The 27,232-nt window shown below is 37.5% G+C and overlaps 2 protein-coding genes across 6 annotated transcripts in view; both read right to left on the bottom strand.

Moving 5' to 3' along the window:
• The window catches only part of tlk1a (tousled-like kinase 1a), a 64,585-nt gene extending 61,966 nt beyond the window's left edge, over positions 1 to 2,619 (bottom strand). For 4 of the 5 annotated variants that reach the window (XM_056464680.1, XM_056464683.1, XM_056464682.1 and 1 more), the window contains exons 1-2: positions 2,415 to 2,619; positions 1,836 to 1,980 (exon numbers count right to left, since the gene is read on the bottom strand). In XM_056464680.1, the coding sequence (XP_056320655.1) occupies positions 1,836 to 1,866 (31 nt within the window). In that variant the 5' untranslated portion in view covers positions 1,867 to 1,980; positions 2,415 to 2,619. The remainder of the gene's footprint in view (positions 1 to 1,835; positions 1,981 to 2,414) is intronic. The other variant, XM_056464681.1, reaches the window with a different exon arrangement.
• Positions 2,620 to 10,153: 7,534 nt separating this feature from the next.
• On the bottom strand, positions 10,154 to 27,231 carry mettl8 (methyltransferase 8, methylcytidine). The gene is made up of 10 exons (XM_056464934.1): positions 27,147 to 27,231; positions 26,436 to 26,586; positions 24,076 to 24,167; positions 22,235 to 22,479; positions 22,074 to 22,123; positions 19,649 to 19,709; positions 16,375 to 16,514; positions 13,993 to 14,099; positions 11,308 to 11,373; positions 10,154 to 11,197 (listed from the first exon to the last, which is right to left on the bottom strand). Exons 2-10 carry the CDS (start codon positions 26,570 to 26,572, stop codon positions 11,055 to 11,057), a joined length of 1,041 nt encoding a protein of 346 aa, XP_056320909.1. The 5' UTR covers positions 26,573 to 26,586; positions 27,147 to 27,231; the 3' UTR covers positions 10,154 to 11,054.
• Position 27,232: the final 1 nt, after the last annotated feature.

The raw sequence follows: 27,232 nt of genomic DNA, 5'->3' as shown, positions 1-27,232 counted from the left end.
TAGATGGATTCACATTTAAAAATATTTCATTTAAAGTCTGTCCAGATAAAAATTGTTGTCTGATAACATTAAAAATGGGGCACTCCACAAGAATACGTTTTACAGTTTGGTTTCTGTTGCAATATTGACATTTTGGTGGTTCTTCTCCTTTCAGTAAATGTTGTATCTCTATAAGAAAAGACATCCAAATATGCTGTTGTAAATTGTTAAGAAATCTGTGCTTTTGAAACTAATGAAGAAAGCAGAAGTCAATGATTTATTTAAATTATTTAGCCTGATATATGTTTACTGTTCCAAAATATTATAAATGTTTCTCAAAATAAAATATATTGTGTTCAAAGGGGGAACGTTGTTGTTTTTTACCCAGACAATTAAAAAGAATATATTTTAAAAAAGTAATCCCAATACAGTGAAACAGTGATGTTATCCAAGGTTATCATACTGTCAGACTCTTATACCAACCCATGCCTACATGTAATACACTATGTTTTATGGTTTTCAGAGGTATCCAACAATACTGAGGTAGAGAAATTTAATTAACATATGTAAAATGACACTATATAATCTTCACTGTATAAATAATTAAATACATTAATCTGTTAAAGCTACAAACTTTATAACTTCTTGGTTTACATCAGCATGAAATCACTCTTACAGGTCTTAAAAACACATCCAAATGAAAATCTTTCACTCGATTAGGGATAAACTTGCCGATGACTCCACACATGATATGTTCTGTGCTGTGGTGGCTGGTTATTATAAACCCAACTCAACATTGCAATATCCAACTATCTATCTATCTATCCATCCAGCCTCTCTATCTGTCTCTCTGCCTATCTATCTATCTATCTATCTATCTATCTATCTATCTATCTGAGACCTTGTACATAAATTAACACTCCTGCTAATGCACCAGACTCAGCCAAAAGACTAATTTTCATCCATCATCCCTAGACAGATGGTAAAATAGTCTCAATAAAAACAATACAAAAGTTATACAACGAACAAAGCAAATATAAAAAAGCAGTAAAATTGACATGGATCCCCAAATCCTGATAAACATAGTGTATATAGACAAACTATAACACTAACACCGTGTAAAGGAGAGCAGAAAATCAACGATGAAACAAGATCATGTCCAGCCCTAACACATATACATACACAAACATTCAAACACTAAATAAGTAACATTTAACAGTACCAAAATTTCGTTTCATCACAAATACATCTACTAACGACAACTGGGAAGATCCATGCCTTTGAATAAAATGAATAAATATTGATTATGTTAATATTTCCGACTAATAAGCTGTCCTCTGGTTCTGGCAGTGCTCCACCACTGTGCTATTTATTTTTGCAGCTCAACAGCTCTTGAGAGGTTCTCACCTAAACACGTCCCCTGGGGAATATCACCTATCCTGGGTCTCTTTGCAATAAAAACAACACGTGAAACAAAAAATAATGATAAGCACGAAAACATGAAGATCTCTTTCAGGTGTGTTGACAGACAAACGCATTAGTATAAGGATGTAATGCTCGGTGACAGGATGAAAGGTCAGTTGTGGGGACTGACAGAAGTTGACAACTGGCCAACAACTCCTCCAATAATATCCTAAATGCCATATGGGTGGAGGTGGACGACACCTTAAAGCAGGCACGGTGCCAAAGTTGCACTCATTTCAGCAAAGCATAAGCCCAAAACTGTTAGAATAACATCTGTTTAACTGTGTTTGACACATAATATCACATGAAAACATAGAAATGTAACTTTCATCAACGACTTTGCGTGAAAAGTTAACAAAACGCGCGGAAATAAAAGGCGGAAAACAACAAACCCATTTGCTCCATCGGCGACCCTGCCATCATGAACCCAGAGTCTCCAAGTCTCACTCCTGCTCACTAAAATCCCCAACTCCAGCGTCCAAAATCGACAGTTTTCAACTTAAACGTGATTTCACGTCACACGACGACGTGTGTATGCTGGAAAAGAGCAAAAGTACCAGTTAGCGTTTTATTTACTCCTTATTTTGGAGCTTTTGCAGTGTAGAATAGTAGGAGCATAAAATGCTAATTAGAGCCGAAATGCTAACCTCAGGTGGATAGGGCTTACGTGCTAAATAGCTTATTGCTACCAGGCTAGACGCTACTTTGCACGATTTGATTTTGACAGCACAAGCTAGGCGGCTAACTAGCCGCGAAACCAACACGTTAGCATGCTAAGTGGCTAACACGCCTGTCAGCAACAGAGCCAGCTAACTTTAGCTGGAAACGGCTAAAAAGCTAGCCGGCTAACATTATAACTCATAACCCAAGTCGGTCGAGTAATTTTAACCTCGTTTTAACGGAACACCCAGCTGGATCTATCGTGTCAAGCAAAAGTAGAAACTTATAAGAACAAAATAAGCACACTTTACCTTGTTTCGCTGGTGCGGGCGGCGCGGTGTGTGTGAAAGCGGCGCCGGGGACGCGCTCGAGAGCCGCTGCTGCTACTGGAGCCAAGATGGCGCCCCCTCCAAACTTCCACTGCTACTTTGCGCACTCATCCAGCCACTTTAGAGAACCACAGAGCAAAACATCAATCAACTGTCCACGCAAACGACATCAGACGAAATGTGGGAGGTTAAGTTCTTCTTCTTCTTCTTCTTGTGTGTTGTTTGGCGGTTGGCAACCAGCTTTTTGGAGCATTACCGCCACCATCTGGATTGGAGTGTGAATCAGGAGTTGGCTAAATTATGCATTCCTTATAGTGTAACAAAGCGGCACAAAAGAAAAGCTCATTCCAAAAAAAAAAATAACAATAAATACAAATTTTTTTTTTTCTAAATTTACACAAAAAAAAAAACCCAACCAAAAAAAATTAATACAAATTCCTTCCTAAAAATACCCATTTCCTTGATCATAAGTACATTTATATTCTATTACCTAACCCTGTGTCTTTCAAAAAGTTATACACGTATCTAAAACATATATCCCCCGTGCTCAACTTTAAGATATTCTCTATTTTAGGTTCCACTTGTTTTTCCTGTAACTGTGTGAACAATATATTTCTTTCTGTGTGGTAAATTGGGCATTGCATCAATACATGTTCTACAGTCTCCTGGTTGTTATTACATTCACACATCCCATCTGCATGTTTATTGATCATGTGTAATGTACTATTGAGTGCTGTGTGATTAAATCTCATTCTTGTGAACTTGTCTTCTTCCTGTTTGCTTTTCCTTGTTTCCCTACCTTTTCCAACTTTGTTCTGTATGTTGTAATATTGACGTCCTGTACTCCCATTTTTCCATATCTGTTGCCATTTTCCCAATACTTTAGTTTTAACAATACTTTTGATTTCTGACTTGCTGTATTTGATGTTAATGTCTATTGTAGTTTGCTGTGCTGCCTGTTTTGCCAATTTGTCTGCCATCTCATTCCCACTGACCCCTATGTGTGCTGGTACCCACAACAATGAAATGATGACTCCTGATTTTATGAGATTATTTCCCATCTGCACTATTTCATAAATGATGTCCTGCCGTGACTCTGATACTAAATTTTTTATACTAATAAGTGCTGAACTTGAATCAGACGCAATGACTACTTTAATTGGTTTATTATCCTCAACCCACTTTAGAGCCAACCATATCGCTACCAATTCTGCTGTATACACTGCTAAATTGTTATTAATTCTTTTTGCAGCCTCAATCTTTAACTTTGGAATAGTGTATGACACTCCTACCCTTTGTCCAATTCTTGATGCATCTGTGTATATTTCAGTTGTCTCATTGTATTTTTCCTTTATATAATTTTCTACTCGTTTACTGTCGATCTCACTTTCTTGTTTTTCTTTCAGTATTTCAAAATCAACTTCCAAATCTCCAAGCAGCCATGTGGGAACTACTGGAAATACTACAGTGGGCGAAACTGTTAGTGTATCTATTTCCATGTCATTTATTTTATTTCGTATAATCCATCCATAACCTTTAACATCCTGTTTCTCTCGTTCTTGACATTGCATTAGAACTGTTTGTGTTATGTGATTATCATTATGACCTTTCAAGTTTGCCCAGTATACTACTGCCAGTTGATCCCTTCTAAGGTGTAAAGGCATCTCTCCCATCTCAACTTGTAATGCTGCTACTGGTGTGGTTTTCATGGCTCCACAGCATACTCTTAGTGCTTGATTTTGGATTTTATCTAACTGTTTTAATGTTGTATTAGCCGCTGATCCATACACCATACACCCATAGTCAATCACTGATCTTATCAACCCTGTATAAATTGTTTTTAATGCCGTTCTACTAGCACCCCAGTCAACACCACATAGGCACCTCATCACATTTAACACTCTCTTACATTTATCAATCATTTTCCTAATATGTGTGTTCCATGTGAGTCTCCTATCAAACCACAGTCCCAGATATTTAAATGATTCAACATTCTCCAACTCTTTATCCCCCAATCTTAATTTTAATTCCCCTCTTGTTGTCTTTTTGGTAAATAGCATTACTTTTGTTTTTTCTTGAGATATTCGAAATCCCCACTTAACTGTCCAATCCTGCACTGAATTTAATATCTGTTGCATTTTCTTTATTATAAAAGTTACGTTTCTCCCTCTTTTCCAAATCGCACCATCATCTGCAAATAATGCAACCCCTGTATTATTTTCTATCTCCTTAAAGATCCCATCAAACATTACAGAAAACAAAAAAGGGCTAATGATGCTTCCTTGTGGTGTACCATTTTCTACTCTGTAGCATCCACTAAATGTACCATTTATTTTTACTATTATAGATCTTTCTGAAAGGAATTCTTTAACCCATCTCAGTATTCGTCCCTTAATTCCTAACTGGTCAAGTTTGATTAACACTCCATCTATCCACAACATGTCATAAGCTTTCTCTATGTCTAAAAATACGGCTATTACTGATTCCCTGTTTACTTGTGCTTTTTTAATATCATCTTCTAACCTTATAATTGGATCCATTGTCCCTCTACCTTTCCTAAATCCACTTTGGTAGTTTCCTAATTTTCCTTTAGTTTCAACCCAGTAAACTAATCTGTCATTAATCATTTTTTCCATCGTTTTCCCCATATGTGATGTCAAGGCTATCGGTCTATAACTGGTTGGCTGTTTTGGATCTTTCCCAGGCTTTTTAATGGGAATGATTACTGCCTTCTTCCATTCCTTTGGAATAACCCCTACTTCCCATATTTTGTTATATAACCTTAACAGCACCTCCTTTCCTTTATCAGTTAGATTTTCTAACATAGTGTAACAAATTTCATCTTTTCCTGGAGCTGTTTTCCCTAATTTCTTCAATGCCCTATTAAGCTCTGTCCCTGAGAAATGTATATTTAGTACCTGGTCCTCTTCATCTTTTCCTAAACCAAACTGATATCTTTTACAAGTTTCCTCCCTACCTCTTTTCTCCTCCTGGCTTAAATTGTCTGTGCTGTGTACTTTAACTAAGGTCCTTGCTATGACTTCTGCTTTCTCTTTATTATTAATAATAACCCTCTGCCCATCCAACAGCATTGGATATCCATATTCTTTTCCATTTCCTTTCATTTTTTTAATCATTCCCCATACTCTCTCTACTGGTGTTGTTCTGCCAATAGACTCACAAAATTGTCTCCAATATTCTTTCTTTGATTTTTTGACCGTTTTCCTTACTATTGCCTGTGATTTTTTGTATTCAATAAGGTTTTGAAAGTTGTGTGTTCTTTTCATTTTTTTAAATGCTTTATTTCTCTCCTTTATAGCTTTCTTACACTCCTTTGTCCACCATGGAACAATTTTATTAATTATTTTAGGTTTAGATTTAGGTATTGCCATGTTTGCTGCTTCAATTATTCCTCCACTAACTCTTACACACATACTTTCAATATCTAAATTGTCCTCAATCTTTTGCAAACGATCTTCACTGATTTCCCTAAATTTATCCCAGTCTGCTCTTTCTAAAATCCACTTCTCCTCTCTCACTTCAATTTCTTTTACACATTCTATTCCTATTTGAGTTTTGATTGGGTAATGATCACTCCCAACTGTACTACCTCTTAATACTTCCCATTCACATCTATCTGCAATATCTTTGGTAACTATTGTAATGTCTATTGCTGATTCTGTACCTCTTGCTATATCCAATCTAGTTCCTGTCCCGTCATTAATGCAAATTAGCTCTTCTTCTTCTATGAATTCTTCAATTACTCTCCCATTATTGTCATTTCTGTTTCCCCATAATGTACTGTGGGCATTAAAATCTCCACACCAGACTGTTTTTCCATTAATATCCTCCCATATCTCCTCCAACTGTTCCCTTTCTAACATTCTACATGGGTTATAAAAATTTATTATTTTTACCTTACCTTCATTTGACCATATCTCTACAATAATATATTCTAATTCATTCCCTCTCTTTACTTCTCTATATTGGATACCTTTTTGTATAAATGTAATAATTCCCCCACCTTTACCTATTTTCCTATCCATTCTTACTGCATTGTACCCTTTAATATTAAAGTCCAATCTTGATATTAACCATGACTCTTGCACACACACTATATCGGGTTTTTCATTTAAATTATCTATATATTTCTTAAATTCCTGACCATTAGAAATTAAACTCCTCGCATTCCACTGCAGTAAAATTATTACCATTATGCAGTTCCACCCCATGCTTGTGATTGTTGTTGCTGAACTTCTTCATTTAATGTGTTTCTCACTGTTTCCCAAGAGATTCCTTTAATGCCCAAGTATTTCTCCGCTGCCTTAACTATTATTTTAATCCTTTCCGTGCGGCTTGTTGTCTGTGCTGAACAGTTGATCACCTCTGCCATAAAAAGAACAAAGTCATTTTTATCCACAATCATTGTTTCTTCCTTTATTTTATCACACTTTTTACAATTGATCATGTCTTTGCTTGCTTCTCTCATTGTTGGTATCTGTACTGTCTGTTCCCTTGTAGGTCTAACTTTCTTTGTTGCCTCTGCATAAGATATTCCTTGAGTGGCTTTTATTCTTTGTACCTCTTGCATTCTTTTATTTACCTCACACCCTCGGTATGCTGAACTATGTTCTCCACCACAGTTGCAACATTTAAGTTTGGCTTCCTTATCACATTGTCCATAGTCATGCTCTCCACTACATTTACTACATCTCATTTTTCCCTTACAGACCGCTGCAATGTGACCAAACCGTTGACATTTGTAGCATCTAACAGGTGGCGGTATGTACATTCTGACTTCATAACTCATGTATCCTATGAAGACTTTGTTAGGAAGTTGTGTTTCATCAAATGTTAGCATTATCGAAAGACTGTCAGTTATGGCTCCGTTCCATCTTGTTTTCAAGCGCTTAGCTTCTTTTACTTTAACATTCGTTATTCCTTCAATCACATTGTTTATTGACTCACTGATCGGTATGCCCGTGATTACACCTCTTATAAGTTTTCTGTCAAAGACCTCTGAACATTTCACTTTTTTACCATTTATTTTATTTACTTTAATTGCTTTCTTTTGTTGAACCTCATCTTTACATGAAACTAATAAGCTTCCATTCCTCAATTTTTTAGCAGATCTTACCTCCCCAATCTCTTTATACAGAGCTTTCGTCAGTTGTATAGGACTCCAGTCCTCAAATGTAGCCCCTTCCTGTATAAGTCTAACAAACACTTTATACTCTCTGTTTTTTCCCGCAACATTGGATCTCATCTCTTCGTCACTATCTGGTTTGTTTTTCTTTTTCCGCTTTTTACCTCTATAGTTTGTCCATGGTTCGCCACTCTCACTACCCTCCATTTCCTCTACCTCACTTCCTGATCCGTCATTTCCGTCTCCCCACTCCTGACCATTCTCAATCCAGTCGTTGCCAACCGCCTGTACTGCTCCTCCTCCACTTGATGCCGCCATCCTCAATGACTATCAGTCGCGACACTTGTAGGCCGTCCCCACAACAAACTCGAGACGGGAGGTTAAGTGAATGATGGTGTGTTTTTTTTCCTCTCATCTGGAGAGGAGGGGCTGTCAACACTACACTCGGGACAGACACACACAAACCTTCATCGCCCTCTGCAGTGCGTCCAGAAGCTCTGAAGAGGAGAAAAAGATGGGAAAAAGAAGACATGAAACTGCTCTCCTGAAAAGTCTATCGCGATATTTGACACTCGTCCTATGGAGATGAGATGGTGAGAGACATGAAATCACTGTCCCATTTCCATCACTCCCTATGCATATGATTTTCTGTGTCTGACAGACAGAAATGCACCCAAACAGTCTAAATTAGTGCTTTCAATAGCTTACACTGCATAAAAGTTGAAAATAGAACAACAGTGGAAAATATTCGAGAGTTTTTACATTTTAAAGAAGGTGTAAAACTTTCTACAGTCCGAGAAAATTGAATTAAAGGGATAGTTGACCCAAAAATGTACTCATATTTACTTTCCCAAGTGGTTATAAACCTTTATGAGTTTCTTATGTTGAACGTAAATGAAAAGCTTGTAACCACCATTGACTTCCACTGTAGAGAAAACAAATATGTCAATGGTTACAGGTTTCCAACATTTTTCAAAATAACTTTTTTTGTGTACAGCAGACGAAAGAAAGTTAATGAACAAGTGAAGAGTGAGCAAAGTATGACAGAATTTTCATTTTGGGTAAACTATCCCTTTAATTATGTTAATATATACAAATAGACATTTATAACAGTGTTGAGGTTTTTTTAAACGTAATATATTACAACCTTATGTCTTAATCTTGAACACACACACACACACACACAGAGAAATAGCATAATTTCTCATTACTTTCAATAAATGTAACACATTAGTTACTTTTTAAGTGACTTAAGATATTAATATATTACTTTTAAAAGTAACTACCCAATAACACATATAAACTCATCTTTATATCGTATCTCAGCCAGGCAGTGAAGATTGCTGTTATTTTTTAAGAAATCAGATCCTAAATGCGGCGATTTTGCATGGGATGATAATTCACCAGAAGCCCTGAGGCTGGCGGACTGAATTTAAAAGTCCGTGTGCATATTCCCAATTGGCTAACCTGCCATTGAGCAAGTTAAAAGAAGCAAAACAAAGACAGCCGTTCCGGCATGTAACACACATTTTCAAAGCAGAATATCTGACTTAAGCATTGTTTTTTGATAAACAAGAATGTTCACTTAGCATGTTTCTGAAATATCTGCAACCATATGGTATTTTAAGCTTTAGAAGAGTCAAAAATGTACATCCAGCACCTTTCATTTTATGCGTTGTCGTCGCATATGGTTAGGACAAAAACTATCGAGTGTCACAGTGTAACAAAAAACAATTCAGTCATTCCAAGTTTTATTCATTCTTTACAAAATCCGCTTTATTCAGTTTTGTTCAAACCTAAATTAGACCAATAGTCGCATTTCATAAGATTATATTAGCAAAAAAAAGGAATCACTTTCTTCATATTTTTAAAATGGCGTCTCCATAGTTTGCTGTACTTAAAGTCTGTCAAAGATTGCGTCCTCCTAAGCAGGGATGGGCAAAACTTTTTTTTTAAATAAAATAAAAAAAAAATACCTAAATTTTACGTCTACAAAACACAGTAGCCACAACTTGTTTCAAAATAAAATACTGTAATTTGTATTTTAAAAATACTATAAAATACTTTTACAAAAGAACCATGAAATGTCTTCACAAATCTTCTATCAACAGAATGTGTCTGTAAAGTTTCAGCTCAAAACACTCAGATTATTTATTAGATCTTACAGAATGTTGGGATTTTCTGCTCTGAACACAATGTAGTTGTTTTTGTAGCCTGTGCCTTTAATGTCTCCCCGCCCCACCGTTCCCACATGCCTGTCAGAGAGTCTCTGGCTGCGTCAGATAAACAGCACTGTGACAGACACGAAGGAAGGAGATATCACTTAACGTTTGTTAGAAATACTACAGTAAGAACTTTCCCAATGAGTATTCAATGTATTTGTTGTGGAGTTAATTCAAGCCTTTCTGCAACGATGTGTCGCACACAATGTCGTTACAAAGTTCACACACGCACATACGCGCACACAGCGCAGACGTTTAACTTTGCACTGTTTTTGCATGGCAAATGTGACAGGATACATATTAATATTTACTGCTGTATGAATATCTGTTATGTTAATATAATTAATCGTCCACAAATCAGGATTGGAGCGTCTTCTTTTGTAATTTTACGGACATGCAGCTGTGGTGATAAAGTAAGACAGTAAAATCGCTGTAATTCATTACACATGCACTGTTTTAAAAACATTTTAAACTTGTGAAACTCACTCTTGATCACATTTGATGCTGACTGATGATCACAGAGCGCTAAACAGATCTTTTAATCCCAGTTGCTTTGCGCACGTCCTGTCTTAATGATATGACTATACACATTACTACGGAGATATGTTAATACGCGGCTGTCAATCAATTCGGTGGGCGTGGAAACCACACTTGTACGTCACGTTGCGGTCAGCCTCAAAATGGGAGGGATTTGGATCCTATTTTAACGTCAGGGAATTTTTAAAAACACTTATTGTGTTTCTATCGCTCCAATATGACAGTGGACACACTATACTACACACAGTTCTGTCCAAACAGCTTACAAAAGATGATTTTCACCATAGCTGCTCTTTAAACTGACTCAGTGAAGTAAACAAATGTTTAGTTTCTCTGCACCTCTTTTAAATCTACTATACACGAGTAGGTATTCATTAAAAAAGATGTGTTTCTCTTTATTTTAGTATACATTTTGTACAAATGTCATACAGCTAGTCATGTCTTGAAGATGATCTCTTGTTTAAACCATTTAATGCAGATATTAAGTCGGAACATTCGCCAAGCATTGACCACCTTCTTCAATTTTAATAGATTTTCAGTTCTGATCTCAAGCCTAGGCAAATCACTGAGAAAACACCAATCAGAGGCCACATTTGTATGACGTCACCATGTAGAAAGTATTTTAAAACTACAAGCCCAAATACAAATGACAAAATACTATCATGAATACTGCCCATCCCTGCTTCTCAGTCTATAAAGAGTTAGTTTGGTTGTTCATCATTTCCCTGGTTTGCGGTATTTGCTCTGCATCCACACTCTGTGCATCAGCATCTTCTTCCCTCTGTTCACCTGCAGCCTCCTGTCCTCCAGATTCTGAAGCTCCTCCAATCCGGCTGCAGAAAACAGACCATGAACCTCATCTGTGGACAGATCAGGATGTTCACGTAGGTGTTTATGCCAGACAGTAACAGCATGGAGTTGGATATTAAGGAATTGAACAGTCTTTAAAAATCTGCTGAAATGCTTCTACCTTTAGTGAAGAAATACACACAGGTTCCGTCCTGTCGAGAATAGAAGTTTTCAGACAAACACTGACCTGTAGAAAGCGGATCAGAAATGGTATAAATCAAAAGGAATAAATGCTCACAATGGTTTTGTTGCATCTGTGAGAAGAGAACTTATTAATTTTATTGAAATGACATAAAAAATAGAGTATTTTCATGCATTCCCAGAAAAAAAATGTACAAAAGCCCTTTTAAAATGTTTTAAAATGTTCTAGATACTAAGATGTACTTCTAAAATACTGTATGGAAGCTTCAAGTACTAATATGTACATCTAAAATACCAAAATGGATCTTTTAGGTTACGTTTATGCCCTTTAAGTACAACAGTGCTTTTGAGTAGGTACCTCCCCAGTGACTGCTTTTGTACCTTTATTTTTGAAAGTGTGATGTAAAATTTGTTTATGTTTTAACATGTAGGTTTAACAAATTCAAGTATTTTTAAGAGCAAAAATTTATGTACAGTTGGAGACAAAATGATTATTGAAATTCAAATATTTATTAAGCGATTTCACAGAGCGAAGTAAAACGGTCTCAATATTTCCTATTACATTTTTGCTTCTGGAAAAAATCTTTTTTATTTTATTAATTTTTCTTTTTTATTTTATTATTTTATTTTATTTTATTTTATTTTTTTGGTGTTTAACAAGACAATACATATATATACAATACAATCATAGTATACAATACACCATAGGAAGAATAATCTTATATTGTCTTATTTTTCTTATTTTTCCCACTATCCCTTAAAAATAAAATAAATTAAATGTATGAATTATAAACAAACATATCCTCTGAAAGAAAAATAAATAAATAAATAAATAATAAATTAAAACTAAAATGAAAAGAAATTCTTTTAAAAATACAAATAAATGAGCAAGTTTACAATAAGAGCAAAAAAAAAGAAGAAAAGTTCACATTAAGGAGTCAATATTTCCTCTTTCTAATTATTTGCTTCTGGAGAAATTCTTCAACATGACGTCAGATTGACATTGTACCCCAATTTCAGGGGGACTTTGCATTTTTTTGGAAATGAAAAATCAGGTTGTTGTCAACGTCCAACCTAAAATCAAGCAAATATCAACGCCTAATGATGTTACAGCTTGACGTTGTGTTGACGTTACCACTATGACGTCTATTAGACATTGGATTTTGGTTGCCTTACTTGATGAATAAATGTCAGTATTTGACGTCAATATGACGTTGGTTTGAGATGCTAACTCAATGTTGGATATTGGTCACTTTTCCAACACAACCTAAAATCAACCAAATATCAACGTCTAATAATGTTACAGCTTGACGTTGTGTGGACGTTACCACTATGACGTCTATCAGATGTTGGACTTTGGTTGCCATACTTGATCAATACATGTCAGTATTTGATGTCAACATGACGTTGGTTTGAGATGCTAACTCAATGTTGGATATTGGTCACTTTTCCAACACAACCTAAAATCAACCAAATATCAACGTCTAATAATGTTACAGCTTGACGTTGTGTGGACGTTACCACTATGACGTCTATCAGATGTTGGACTTTGGTTGCCATACTTGATCAATACATGTCAGTATTTGATGTCAACATGACGTTGGTTTGAGATGCTAACTCAATGTTGGATATTGGTCACTTTTCCAACACAACCTAAAATCAACCAAATATCAACGTCTAATAATGTTACAGCTTGACGTTGTGTGGACGTTACCACTATGACGTCTATCAGATGTTGGACTTTGGTTGCCATACTTGATCAATACATGTCAGTATTTGATGTCAACATGACGTTGGTTTGAGATGCTAACTCAATGTTGGATATTGGTCACTTTCCAACACAACCTAAAATCAACCAAATACCAACATCTACTGATGTTACAGCTTGACATTGTGTAGACGTTACCACTATGACATCTATTAGACGTTGGATTTTAGTTGCCATACTTGATCAATACATGTCAGTATTTGACGTCAATATGACGTTGGTTTATGATGTTGGCTGGAGGTTGGATTTTGGTCACTTTCAAATAACCTAAAATCAACCAAATACCAACATCTAATGATGTTTCAGCTTGACGTTTTGTGGACGTTACCACTATGACGTCTATCAGACATTGGATTTTGGTTGCCATACCTGACGAATAAATGTCGGTATTTGACGTCAATATGACGTTGGTTTAAGATGTTGGTTCGACGTTGGATTTTGGTCACTTTTCAACACAACCTAAAATCAACCAAATATCAACGTCTAATGATATTACAGCTTGATGTTGTGTGGACGTTACCACTATGAGGTCTATCAGACGTTGTATTGTGGTTGCCATACTTGACGAATAAATGTCAGTATTTGACACCAATATGCTAGTTTAAGATGTTGGCTCAATGTTGGATTTTGGTCAACTTAAAATCAATCAAATATCAACATCATTTGATGTCGTTTATTAAACGTCAAAATAACATTGTCCATAGATGCTGGCTAGACATTGAATTTTCACTTGACATCATGACCTAAATCTAACCTAATGTTAATGTCTTATGACGTTGTGTTCCTGCTGGGTAATATCTTTTAACGTAAATACATTTTAAAAAGTAAAACTCAAACACAAGACATATTAAAGGAAAAGACTGACACAGAGTTTGACAAATCAATCAAGATGACCACCTTTTTTAAATCTGAGCTGTGACAGATCGTATCTGCCGTAGTCTCTGAACAGCACCATTCCTCCCTGCTTCAGGAGTCCTGCTAAACCCCTCACCACAGCCTGAGCTCTGATAAAGCAAACCAGATGAGTTACACAGGGTTTACATACTTCAATCTCACATTAAATGGTTAGTTCACCAAATTCAGTTATTAATTACTCTACCTCATGTTGTTTAGAACATAATGAAGATATTTTGGATGAAATAAGAGAGCTCCCTCATCCTCCATATACAGAGAGTGTCCCGGAATGCTCAAAGTCCAGAAAAGGAACCAAAAACATTAACAAATGTGACTTCTCATTTGAACATGTGAAGGATGAGTAAAGGATGACAGAATTGTCATTTTGGAGTGAACTATCCCTTTAAATAAGACAAACGATCATAGTGATTTTAAGTTAAAGGGCACATAGTTTACCTCTTTTTCATGATTTAATATTAATATTATGGTTCTTCTGAGTGTGCCAGTTTAGGTTCAGTTTAAAACACAATTCAGATTTTTTATTATAATGTGTTAAAAAGTGTCATGTTGGGGGCGTGTCCACAGTTCGCTGATTTATGGGTGTGTTGCTTCACATGTAAATTAGTTTCGGCTTCCCGCCCAACGTAACAAGGGGGCGGGGCCATGAGCTCACCCGCTCTGCGTTTGCAACAGAGTCTGACAGGCAGACTCAGAGGAGAAGGAGTGAGAGGATCACCATTCAGTCGTACATGTAGGACTCTGACACAGACCAAGCAGAGAGTACAAAATCATTTGTGTCTTTGTACAGTTTTACAGCCAACTGTGTGCTAGTTTCAAGTGCCGAGCTTGTACACAGAAACTAATAACCACGCACACTGAATTAACTTTGACTGAGGCACCGGATGCGCCGCTCGAAGCCGCGACACGGCACACCAGACACTCTCTGTGGCGCAGCAGAGACATGAAGTGTCCCGAATCGCCACGCCACGCATTTTTGAATTCTAAACATAGGTTTCTGCAGCGGTCCGTGGCGCCCAGCCGTCGACTTGAGTGTACCCTGATAGAAACCGATGTTTAGAATTCTAAAACGCATGCTAGTTAAGATCACAGGGAGCTTCTGGGATCGCGAGAAATGCAAATGGCTGAAGTATAAGGTAGACTCAATGAGAAGTACACATGTTTGCAAACCTACCTAAAGATACAACCAATAATTCCGATTAGAGCGATAATGTGGAGAATATTGCTCTTGTGTTGAGCCCAATGAGCCTTGCATCTAAAAATAGAGCTAGGGTGTTCCTTTAGTGATATCGCTTCGACTCACGCTGAAAATGGCGGACGTGAATCAACAAACTGAGGATATGATGACACGCCTGTCAATCAATATTGGTGGGCGGGGGGACCGCTCTCCTACGTAAAGTTGCGGTCGGTTTGAAAACCGCTCCAATTGGTCCACCGTTTTTTATGTTGTTAAATTGGAAAAAAAGCACTGGGTGTGCTTATATCACCCCAATATGACGGTCTATACACCATACATGCACATATGTCTGTCCAAACAGCTTGAAAAGACGATTTTTTACCATAGGTGCCCTTTAAAGTGTATTTTACAAAACCTTTTTTTTAACATGGTTTTAGCTTCCATCTAATAATGTTAACCCTGATGTAAATGCTCTTGCAAAAGCAGTATATGTATGTTTAAACATATTTAAGTGTACAAAAAGAGGCTATAAATCCTTTTAAGAGCCCCTATTATGCATTATAAAAAGGTCATATTTTGGTTTTGGAGGTCTCCAACAACAGGCTGATATGCAGGCAATGTAAAAACACTTTCATTGTTTTATAATATGCATTTGTTTTTACTTGATTATCCCAACGACTCCCATATGATTTGTTCCATCCATTTTATACTTGACGCGCTCGCCAATGTGAGATTGCCTACTGTGCAGACGAATATCAAATATCGCAAATTAGAAAAGGTTGGTCAGTTAAATTATGCTACTGTCAGTAATGTTTATTCAGCAATAATTCTCCAGTTCCGATAGCAGAACCGTTAACGTCAGAGCTTATCGATACTTCAGTCTTTTAGTCCTCAGTTTCGGTTCTCATCCCTACACCAATACAATACCTTCATGTTGTCCCAAAACAAACTTATTAAGTTTAATTAATTAATTGTGTTGATTCAGCTCATTTTAAACAAGTAGTTTGAACATGCAGTTTCATTTTTGAAGTGTACATAAGATACATAAAATGATAAAGCATTAGGAATAAAAAAATTGCGAGAACATCAGTAATGGACACTGTGAACAGACGCTGGTCAAACAAACAGCCCATAATGTCAGATACGTGCTGTGTTGAAATATGAACGTGTGTCAGCGTGACCTTTATTACCGTGCTGGGTGGATGGCAGAGAGCACAAAGACCACCAGAATAATGTCCAAACTCTCAGGAGGGAAAGGAAACGGGGACGTCGTGTCACAAATGTCCCGTATGAATGCGTGACACACTGCAGGGTCATATTCTGGATGCTCCTGTAAGGGGAAAACATGTTATTGTCCTCAAACCGTGGTAGTTTTAGCAGACATTTCACTGTTAGTGAGTGTGAACTTACACTGTGGATACTTTATCACACTTGAAATAACAAATAAGTTTGATTTATTGTAAAGAAACACACAGTTTTTTAACCATTTTTGAATCCATTCAGTCAATCTTCGCACTGATGATTGCACTTCGCACTTATGATTTGGTACAAAAGCAGCATCCAATAAAGGTCTAGTGCTTTAGAAGCGAAGATGGGCCGAGGATCATCAGTTTACCAACAAATGAGAAAATTATTGAAATGTTTAAAAACAGAAAGATAGAAAGACTTTGGATATTTCACCTTCTACAGAGCAGAACATCATTAAGAGATTCAAGGGATCTGGAGGAATTTTAGTGCATAAAGGACAAGGGCGCAAACCTAAGCTAATCATCACATCAGGACTACTTTGGCAAACCTTTGTCAGGTACCACAATACATAGTTAGACCATAAATGCCAGTTAAAACTGTACTGTGCCACAAGGAAGCCCTATGTTAACAGTGTCCAGAAGCGCCGTCAACTTCTCTGGGATGAAACATCACACAGTGGAAAATGTATTGTGGTTAGATGATGTTTTTTTAATTGCTTTTCCATACTGTCCCAACTTTTTCTGATTTTGGGTTGTATTACGCAGCACAATTTTCAAAAAAAAGTGGAGTGTTCCTTTAAGTGAAGAAAATTAAAAGTACTTAAACTGAAGAATGGTAAAATGTACAGGGATTCAAACCATATTCAAGGTCCAGAACACCACAAAGACTTAAAATCACAACAAGTAAAAACGATTAGATAATGAGTATAGTTTTTAAAGCAGCCGAATGGATTTTTCAAAATCAAAAACTGAGATGCTAATGGTCTAATCTGATTCAATGATCTATGCTAAGCTAGCATCGCCAGTCCTGGAGATTGACTGAATGGATAAAAAAAAATTGTAAAATTCAACAGTTCAATATGGGGGGGAGGGTAAAAATAGCCCTTTTTTTCCTTGTTCCTTTAAGTGAGAAAAAGGTCAAAGCTCACATAGTGAAGTTTAAATGTTAAACTAATTTCGAGAGGAGCATGTGCTCATGATTGACCCAGCTGGTCCACATTAGCTAATCATGATCCTCCAATCAAAGGATCCCAAGTCACTATATATATCCTCATTTCCTCTCTACAACTATCTTCGTCTGGAAGAAACCCCCCTCCTCCCCTTCTTCCACCTTTATCAAGAATGGGCGGCACGGTGGCCTAATGACTAGCACGTTTGCCTCACAGCAAGAATACCAATGGCATTGGGTCTTCACTAGGCCATCTGGTGTTTCTGTGCGGAGTTTGCATGTTCTCCGTGTGGGTTTCCCCCGGGTTCCCTGGTTTCCTCCCACCATGCAAATGTGCTCTATATTATTGCTAAAATAAGCCTAAATCTTTTTCTAATGTCTTACTCTCAGGAAGTTCACCTTGGCCTCAGCAGCGGGGGAGTTTCAGATCGACCTGAGCTCAGTCTCCCCTCGCCCTGTGAAAGGAGGGAGCTCTGGGCTTGAGGATACCTTGAGCTCAGGGCTCTCTCCCGGGACAGCACGCCAAACAAGCTATGTATAAATCGTGAGCTAAGTGTGAACTCTTGAACTCTTGAACTCTAATTTAAACTGAGTAATGGTAAAATGTACAGGGATTCAAACCATATTCAAGGTGCAGAACACCAGAGACTTTCACAATCTCTTTAAAATACCCCAAAAGGTAAAATGATTAGTTAAATAATATTTTGTTTTGTAAAGCAGAAGAATGCATTTTTCAAAATCAAAAAATGAGATGCTAATGGTCTAATATGATTCAATGATCTATGCTAAGCTAAGCTAAGGTAAATGTGCTCGTCCAAGACTAGAAGATCGGCTGAGTGGATTCAAAAATGGTAAAACTCAACTGTTTAACACTAGGTAAAATTAGCCTATTTTCAAAAGGTCAATGCTCATGTACTCTAATTTAAACTGAGTAATGGTAAAATGTACAGGCATTTAAACCCTATTAAAGTTTCAGAACACCAGAGACTTTAAATCTCTTTAAAATACCCTAAAAGTAAAATTATTAGATAATTAGTTTAGTTTTTAAAGCAGCAGAATGCACTTTTAAAAATCAAAGCATGACATGCTAATGGTCTAATCCGATTCAATGATCTATGCTAAGCTAAATCAAAAGCACTTATGCCAGACCCAGAGATTGGCTGAATGGATTCATAAACGGTCAAATTCAATTGTTTACCACTAGGAGAGTTGTAAAATTAGCCTATTTTTAAAGCTGTTTCTTTAAGTGAGAAAAAGTCGAAGCTTGTGTACTTAAATAAGCTGAGGAATGTTAAACTGTACAGGGATTCAAACCATATTCAAGCTCCAGAATACCAGACACTTCCACAATCTCTTTAAAAATACCAAAAGGTAAAATGATTAGTTAATTAATATAGTTTTTTAAAGCAGCAGAATGCATTTTTCAAAATCAAATAATGAGATGCTAATGGTCTAATCCAATTCAATAATCTATGCTAAGCTAAACTAAAAGTGCTTGCCCAAGACCAAAAAAGTGTGTTAGAGTGTATTAAAAATGGTAAAAGTCAACAGTTTAACACTAGGGGAGTTGTAAAATTAGCCTTTTTTCAAAAAAGTATGAAAGAATGAAAATATATAGGGGTTCAAACCACAATCAAGGTCCAGGATACCATAAAGACTTTTATTAAAATCACAACAGCTAAAAACAATTAGCTAATGAGTATAGTTTACAGTATAGCTTTGAATGAGTTAAAAAAAATGCATATATTGATGGAAAAGAAATGGCATCGCTGTGGACGGGCTGTGGGTTTCACTTCCCCCGCCATTCAATATGTTCTGCTGTTGGCATTTGATGAAGGTCTCTGCATACCAAAAAGCATCAAACACCAGGAGACAGAGCCAAACTCCCACACCACTGATCAGCCGTCATTAATATGGATGGAGAGCAGGATATGTTCCCCTCCCCGTCTTTATGCTTTCTCAGAGGCGTTCAGTAAGGTATATCTTGGCTCTGTTTGATGCTGGCAGGAATAACTATGATCTGAGGAGAGACGCGTGACTGTGTTTTACCTGGATGAGCTCAATCGCTCGAGATGAGAAGTCACAGCAGTACAGAAACGCCTTGCTGCCTCTAAAATGAAAAACAAAACAAATACGGCTGCTTACCTACTACTTTCTGTAAGTGTTTCTATAACACATTTATGATTTCTCTCATTATCTGAGAGTTTAATATGTATGGTGGGATGTATGTTCTGTCAGCCACTTACAGATATGGCTACTAAGAATGCGCGAGTGATCTGAAGTGGTGTCGCACCTTACTGCGCTAATGCGCGACAAAGCACAACATGGTCTAACACAAGAAAGACATGACCAGCAGGGGGCAGTTATGTAACATAGTGAACATACTAAACCAGTGGTGTCCAAACCGGTGGTGTAGTCCTAAAAAAAAAAGGTGGTGTACTATTACCCACCCAACCCGCCCATGCTGTTTTATAATTTTACCTGAACGTTTCAGCGAGACATCATTCAGTTAACTTCGAAAAACCCACGAAATTTTCTCACAGCTGCTGTGGTCGTCAGGGGGTGGGGAATGGCGCAAAATATGAACGAAAATGCACCAATTGCAACAAATTAGGATGAGAGTTAAAACAAATTCGGTATACAGTTAAAGGGGAAGTCTAATCAGCAAAACAAGTGAGTATACCAAGGATATACGCAATTATTGATCCTCAGAAGTCGTAGTACCCAAACAGCTATTGGAAAAAAGAAGGCATACTGAGTATACGTGCGTATAGCCGCGACTACACCACTGGTCCAAACTCAGTCCTGGAGGGCCGGTGTCCTGCAAAGTTTAGTTCCAACCCCAATTAGACACACCTGAACCAGCTAATCAAGCTGTTTCTAGGTATACTAGAAACTTCCAGGCAGCTGTGTTGAAGGAAGTTGGAACTAAACTATGCAGGACACCGACCCTCCAGGACCGAGTTTGGCCACCCCTGTACTAAACTGAAATACTGTAGCAGCCAGAGGCATGAAAGCAGAAGCAGAGAAGTGTAAAGCTTGGCATTCCTCAATGGTCTTGCGAACATGCCGAAAGCAAGCGCTCCGTAACATTCCGCTCAAGCTGGCCAGTAAATCAGTACAGCTCAGATCCACGCCGACTTAATATTTCTATAGTAGGCTAACTCTATTTATTTGTAACTAAAAAAATCTTAAATAACTGTCTAAAATTAAAGCACGTTGATGAAATAAGCTTCTGTTTCAAAGCGGCATTCTTTCTTGTGCTTTTTTAGTACAGTTTTTTAAATAATATTTGAACAGGACTAACGGTGTATTTTATAGCCTATTTATTTAGACAGCTGTGTGTGTTATCTTATACTCAGGGCTTAATTTGTGCCGGAACATGCCGGATCCGGCACCTCTAAAATCTGATCCGCCACCTGATTTTACAGATCCCCCTCCTCAACCGTTCGCTGTTCACTTTTAATTTCTTCCGCAACTCCCCAACCCTCTTCACTTTAGTCTGCGACAACCCCCCCCCTCTTCACTTCCGTCTTTCATCAGTGACACCCCTCGGACATCCAACGCCCCATACCCCCCTTCTCCACTTTCGTGCGCAACACCACTCCATCCTCGGGTTACATGCCGGATCCGTTACCCCATCTATTCCGGGACCTCGCAATTCTCAAATTAAGCAATGCTTATATTATAGTTTAACTTATTTATTAATTAATTATGCATATATTGTATGCTGTATATACAGAATAATAACAATAGAGTTGTCTTTGAGGATCAGATGTCTGTTGAAATAGCCAATCAGAGGTTAGTGGAAGTCAGAGTCAGCTAATTGCGCCTCAAAACACTGAAAACGTGTTGATATGTTTGATAAACAACTGAGCGTTCAAGTAAAATGCTCAGCTTTCATGAGCGTGGCACTTCAAAAAACGTAATTCGCAAGCATATCGAAAATACACGTCCACCAAGTGCATTTACATAGTAGCTCATTATGAATGGCCTCTAATGTTCATTGCGCAAATGTTCGCGTGTTGAAAAAATTAATTCAACCTCCCATTGTGTCAATCGCATTTACACTCGTGAAACTTTCATCTGTGATCGATTGTTTTTTCGCTCAACAACAGATTAATTAATTCATATTAGATTCAGCGCCTTAACACATCTCCTGTCTAGACCAGAACACCCATGACTCTACAAAGCGGCGCAAATAGACTTACTATTTAAACAACGTGCCACAAAACGGGAAAATTAGGGTTGCGTTGGTCTGAAAATAGCAACACATCACGCTATACATGTTTTGCGCCTTATTGCGCTGGGTGTATGATAGGGTCCTCAGTGTGCAAAGTTTCTGTGCATGATTAAGTTTTCAGATATGAGTACCAAAAACGCTTAGGAAATTTTCCCACTTCAGTCACTTGAGCAAGAGTATGGGCTTAGAGAATAGGTCAGGACTTTCACTTTCAAAATAAAGTGGTCTTACCTGATGGTGTTGATGATGGGAAACACGCTGTTACCTGCACCACAGCCCACCTGCAGGAAACACACAGAAATGTACAATAAACCCCAGTCCTAAATCAATTAACACAGGAATTGTGTTGTGGAAATACAGATATTGTGCTTGTTTGTTTGTATTGAGAGCACCTCTAGTATCCTAAAAGCAGCATGATGTCCAGGGTATGTGTCCATATAATCGCTCTTTTCTCCATTCACTGACTCTGAGTCCAGGCCACCATCTTGCTCTTGCTTCCCCATAAACATCTTGCCAGCATCTGGAGGGAGAAGCTCCGGGAATTCAGTGAAGAGCCAATTGCGGTTCCTGAAGAACTTGTTCTGGTGCATCTCATAAAACTGGTCCCAATATTTATGAGCTTCTCTGTCATATTTGGCTGATGGGACAAACAACAAGACATTAGAATTATAAAAGTAAGCTGCCAACCAATTAATGGTTGCTTAAAGGTCCTATCAAATTAAAATAAATTTTTTTAGATGTTAGTATCAGTATTGTTAGGATTTTAAGGATGTCTACAAGCTAATACACACCAAAACAGTGACAAAATTTGCGTTTAGATGATATAAAACCAATATAAATGTGTAAAGCTTTGCCTAAATGGATCATCGGTTTTATTCACGTCACCTCATACTTAAGTTTTCTAACCAATCAAATGCTCTTAAGTATCTGACATGCCCCGCCCCCTTTAAGACACTTCTTATTTGATGCCCTTGAGCTCAATCGCTGTCACTGGCAGAGTGATGACAAAACAAAACGCTATTGGCTGTTTTTTTTTTTAAAGGGGAGGGGCTACACTATGTCCCACCCTCGTTTCATGTCTCGGTTGAGATTACGTCAAACATTGAATGAAAATGATTTCAAACAGATTTGGCTGTTTCAGATTGTACGGGAATAAAATGACATAAGTTTTCTTTGCGACCGTCACAACCTCCCCAACCCCCCACTGTTCGTCCTTACAGATGACTGAGTGTTTTTTTTTTTTGCATTTCGGCGGGTTTTGGATAGTTTTTAGGCTAGAATCAGTCAGCTACATCTGGCAACACTGATTTCAAAGCACTTCAGATGACCCAGTCTGTTGTGATTGGTCCACTGCTTTCAGTACACGTCCTATGGAAGTGCATGAAAAGTACATTTCCTTTAGCAGCACAAAACAAGCAGCATCTTCTCAACATCTAGACAGCACAAACCAGGCCTCAGCTAAACCAAAGTCCTTTTAGACGAGTCATTGTGGGAGGAGCTTCTCTGTCCTCCCCTCTTTCCGTTTCGTTTGAGATTATGTCAAACATCGAATAAAAATGCACACTTCAAAGCACTGAACAGGACTTTTATTTTATTTTTTTATTAGTCGTCGGTTATTTTAGTACAACAACATACAAATACTCGGTCATACAATGGAAGTAAAAAATAGTAAAGGGGGAAATATACAAACAGGTTAACGTGGTAATACAGTCAAGCTAGGAGCTTTTCGGCACTGCCTTTTCTTTTTTTTTACCGTCCATCTCTGACAATTAGCTTGTATGGCACTTATTGTTTGTTATAAATTCTTGCCAGATTTTGATTATGTCCGCGTAACCTCTGATTGGGTCAGCCAATCTCGAAACCAGTCGGCCATCACCGAATGGGCCAAATGCTTAACATTTATTATTATTATTATTATTATTATTATTATTATTATTATCATAATATCACATTTTGCAAGAGATAAAAGCTGCCTGCATGTAAAAACAATACATATTAAGAAAAAAAAAAAAAACCTGACCGGCCCACATTTAAAAAATGGTCCGGCCCTTCTGGCATTTGCCAGAATTGCCAGATGGCCAATCCGCCCCTGGGTATTAAAACTATCATGTTAAAAATGTGTTGAAAAAATCTTGGGGGGGTTGGAGGGAATACAGAGTGGGGTTAATAATTCAAGCGGGCTTATAATTCTGACTTCAACTATACATTTGAATCGTGGCTTTTGAACACTTACACTGCTCTCCGACAGGAATCTTCTCTTCAGAGTTTTCTTCTGCGTTCTGTCGGGCTTTCTCTCTCTCCTCTTCAGTCCACTGCACATGATCCCTGCGGAGTATGAACATTCATTTCATTATTAGCTAATAAAACACTTCTCTTTTAATGCTCTTTATAAAAAATAAGTAGAACCAGACAGTACATTTGTACAAAATTAGCAGATTTAAGTGAATATTTTTTGAGTGTACTAACAAAAAATTAAAAATATTAACACATGAAATTAAAAAAATATATATATCTTTTTCACTTTTATTTAAGGGTTGTGGGAATATAAATTTATATTATCTGTATATAACTGAAACATTGTTTTTAGGGTGTGACAGACCTTAAAATGTCTTGGTTTCCTGAGCCCTGACTCTCTCCAAAGTAATGCAAATTGTCAGTTTCACAATACGGCTGTGTCTACTGGTCAGACGGTTTCTGTCTCCAGAACATCAACATCATCTGTTTTCTGCCTTTGTCTTCGGGTGATACTTTCAGGTAGAAGAAACCCCTTTTGTTGATTAACTCATCTGGCCAGTAGCTAGGCAGGTTTCTAACACCTATATGCAGGTTATCATGCTGACTCCACAACTTAATTTGCATGCCTTGTTTTAGACTGTCCCCACCTACATGAATTACTGTCTGTAAAATGTATAAAAACCTAGTGTTTGCTGTACAGTTGAGAGTTTTCTTTTGATGACGTCACAGCCACGCTGAGTTCTTCTTATTATTGGATTCTGCTTTGAGTTCTCCCTGTTTTTTTGCTCGTCTAAGAATTTCACAACAGCTTGGTGCCATGAGCCAGACTAGAGAAATTTACAACAGTTTTGGTGCCGTGACCCGGATTAGAGAAATACAAAACAGTGTTGGTGCCGTGACCCAGATTAGAGAAATTCACAACAGTTTTGGTGCAGTGACCCGGATTAGAGAAATTCACAAGTCTTGGTGCCGTGACCCAGATAAGAGGAATTCACAACAGTTTTGGTGCCGTGACCCAGATTAGAGAAATTCACAACAGTTTTGGTGCCGTGACCCAGATTAGAGAAATTCACAACAGTTTTGGTGCCATGACTCGGATTAGAGAAATTCACAATGGTTTTGGTGCCGTGACCCGGATTAGAGAAATTCACAACAGTTTTGGTGCCGTGACCCAGATTAGAGAAATTCACAACAGTTTTGGTGCCGTGACCCAGATTAGAGAAATTCACAACAGTTTTGGTGCCATGACTCGGATTAGAGAAATTCACAACAGTTTTGGTGCCGTGACCCGGATTAGAGAAATTCACAACAGTTTTGGTGCCGTGACCCAGATTAGAGAAATTCACAACAGTTTTGGTGCCGTGACCCGGATTAGAGAAATTCACAACAGTTTTGGTGCCGTGACCCGGATTAGAGAAATTCACAACAGTTTTGGTGCCGTGACCCGGATTTGAGAAATTTACAACAGTTTTGGTGCCGTGACCCAGATTAGAGAAATTCACAATAGTTTTGGTGCTGTGACCCAGATTAGAGAAATTCACAACAGTTTTGGTGCCGTGACCCAGATTACAGAAATTCACAACAGGGTTTACAATCTGTCATTTAATACACTAAAAGCCAGAAAATATTACTGCACAAATATTGTTTTATAGTGAATCATATAAACATTCGCATATTATTTGATAATAATACTAAAATTAATATAAAAACTAAATAAAAATATATTTACACACAATTACATACATAAATAAATACATAAGACTTTATAATGGGCTAAAAAATCTGAGAAAATCTAATACTGCGCGATTATATAATGCTTTTACAGGTACACTTTTTTCTAACATTAATGAATTTCCTTTCATTGACTTCCAACCAGCACACCAAAAACTGTTTCTGAAGACAATCACCTGCTGCAACTTTAACAGGAACATGCAGACAACAACAAAAAATGTATTATAATAATGAAGACAAAAACATATACAAAAATATATTAATAATAATAAGTAGGTAGTGCTGTCGCCTCACAGCAAGAAGCTCGCTGGTTCGAGCCTCGGCTGGGTCAGTTGGCGTTTCTGTGTGGAGTTTGCATGTTCTCCCCGCGTTCGTGTGGGTTTCCTCCGGGTGTAATAAAGAATAATAAAGGGACTAAGCCGAAAATAAAATAAATGAATGAATAATAATAATAATAATAAATACATTTTTAAAAACGTCAACAGAGCATAGCATCCCATGTCTAAACTTTCAGTACTTTTAAAGATTACCAGGGGAAGAAAAACATTTGTCATAATAATTTATATTAATATCTCAGATTTTTTGCTTTTCAACAGTTTCACCGAAGATAAAAATAAGCATCTTTACCACATGTTATGCTTAAAGACGTCATCAGGGTTGGACAGGACTCTTCCTCCTAATGGAGCGGGTGGTCTTCCTCCACCGCACTGCCTGCAGGGAATAAAGCTCACAGCGCGGGCAGCCAGCTTAACCAGCCCCCTCATCTCTCCACACTCACCTGAGAACATCAATTCATTATCATGACAGACTGCTAACACTATTAAAACACACCGCATTTGCATTCTTGTGTGAAGAATTGAACTACATAACCCAGCATGCAGCAATACGCGCCTTGAGATGACGTCTACGCGGAAGTTTTCGTAAATACATGTGAGCTGTGTGTGTGTGTGTGTGTGTGTGTGTGCTGAATACACTTTTATTCAAAGCAACTAAACCAGCACTAAAATCAGACAAGTATAAAGCTTTTATGCAGTATTATCTATCATTTTACCACGCTTTAAAACTGCTTCATGTGAAGATCTATGTCGACAAGAAAAACGCTAGCAGTTACTAGCTTACTAGCAAATGATGCATCCTGAAAATATCTATCATTTTAATAAGAGCAACAAGAACAAATATGTTTGTTCATATTTGACTATTTAAGTCATCCGACGCTGACTTTTCTGCAGTATTATTTTTGTTAATGCTAACGGATGTTAAGACTAATATGCCTTTAAACAACGCTATTAATTAGTGTGACGTTAGTCTTTGTATAAAAGGATTTTAGCCAGCACTCACGTATACGCCATTTCTGAAGGTTATTCCCCAGAAACAGTGGTAGTCAAGTGTATTTTTATGAGTTGTGTGAGAAGAATCGTCCGTCC

This window comes from Danio aesculapii, chromosome 9 (genome assembly GCF_903798145.1).
Source record: "Danio aesculapii chromosome 9, fDanAes4.1, whole genome shotgun sequence".
Taxonomy (NCBI): domain Eukaryota; kingdom Metazoa; phylum Chordata; class Actinopteri; order Cypriniformes; family Danionidae; genus Danio; species Danio aesculapii.
The sequence above is the reverse complement of the archived record's forward strand: the minus strand, read 5'-3'. Positions and strand labels throughout refer to the sequence as shown.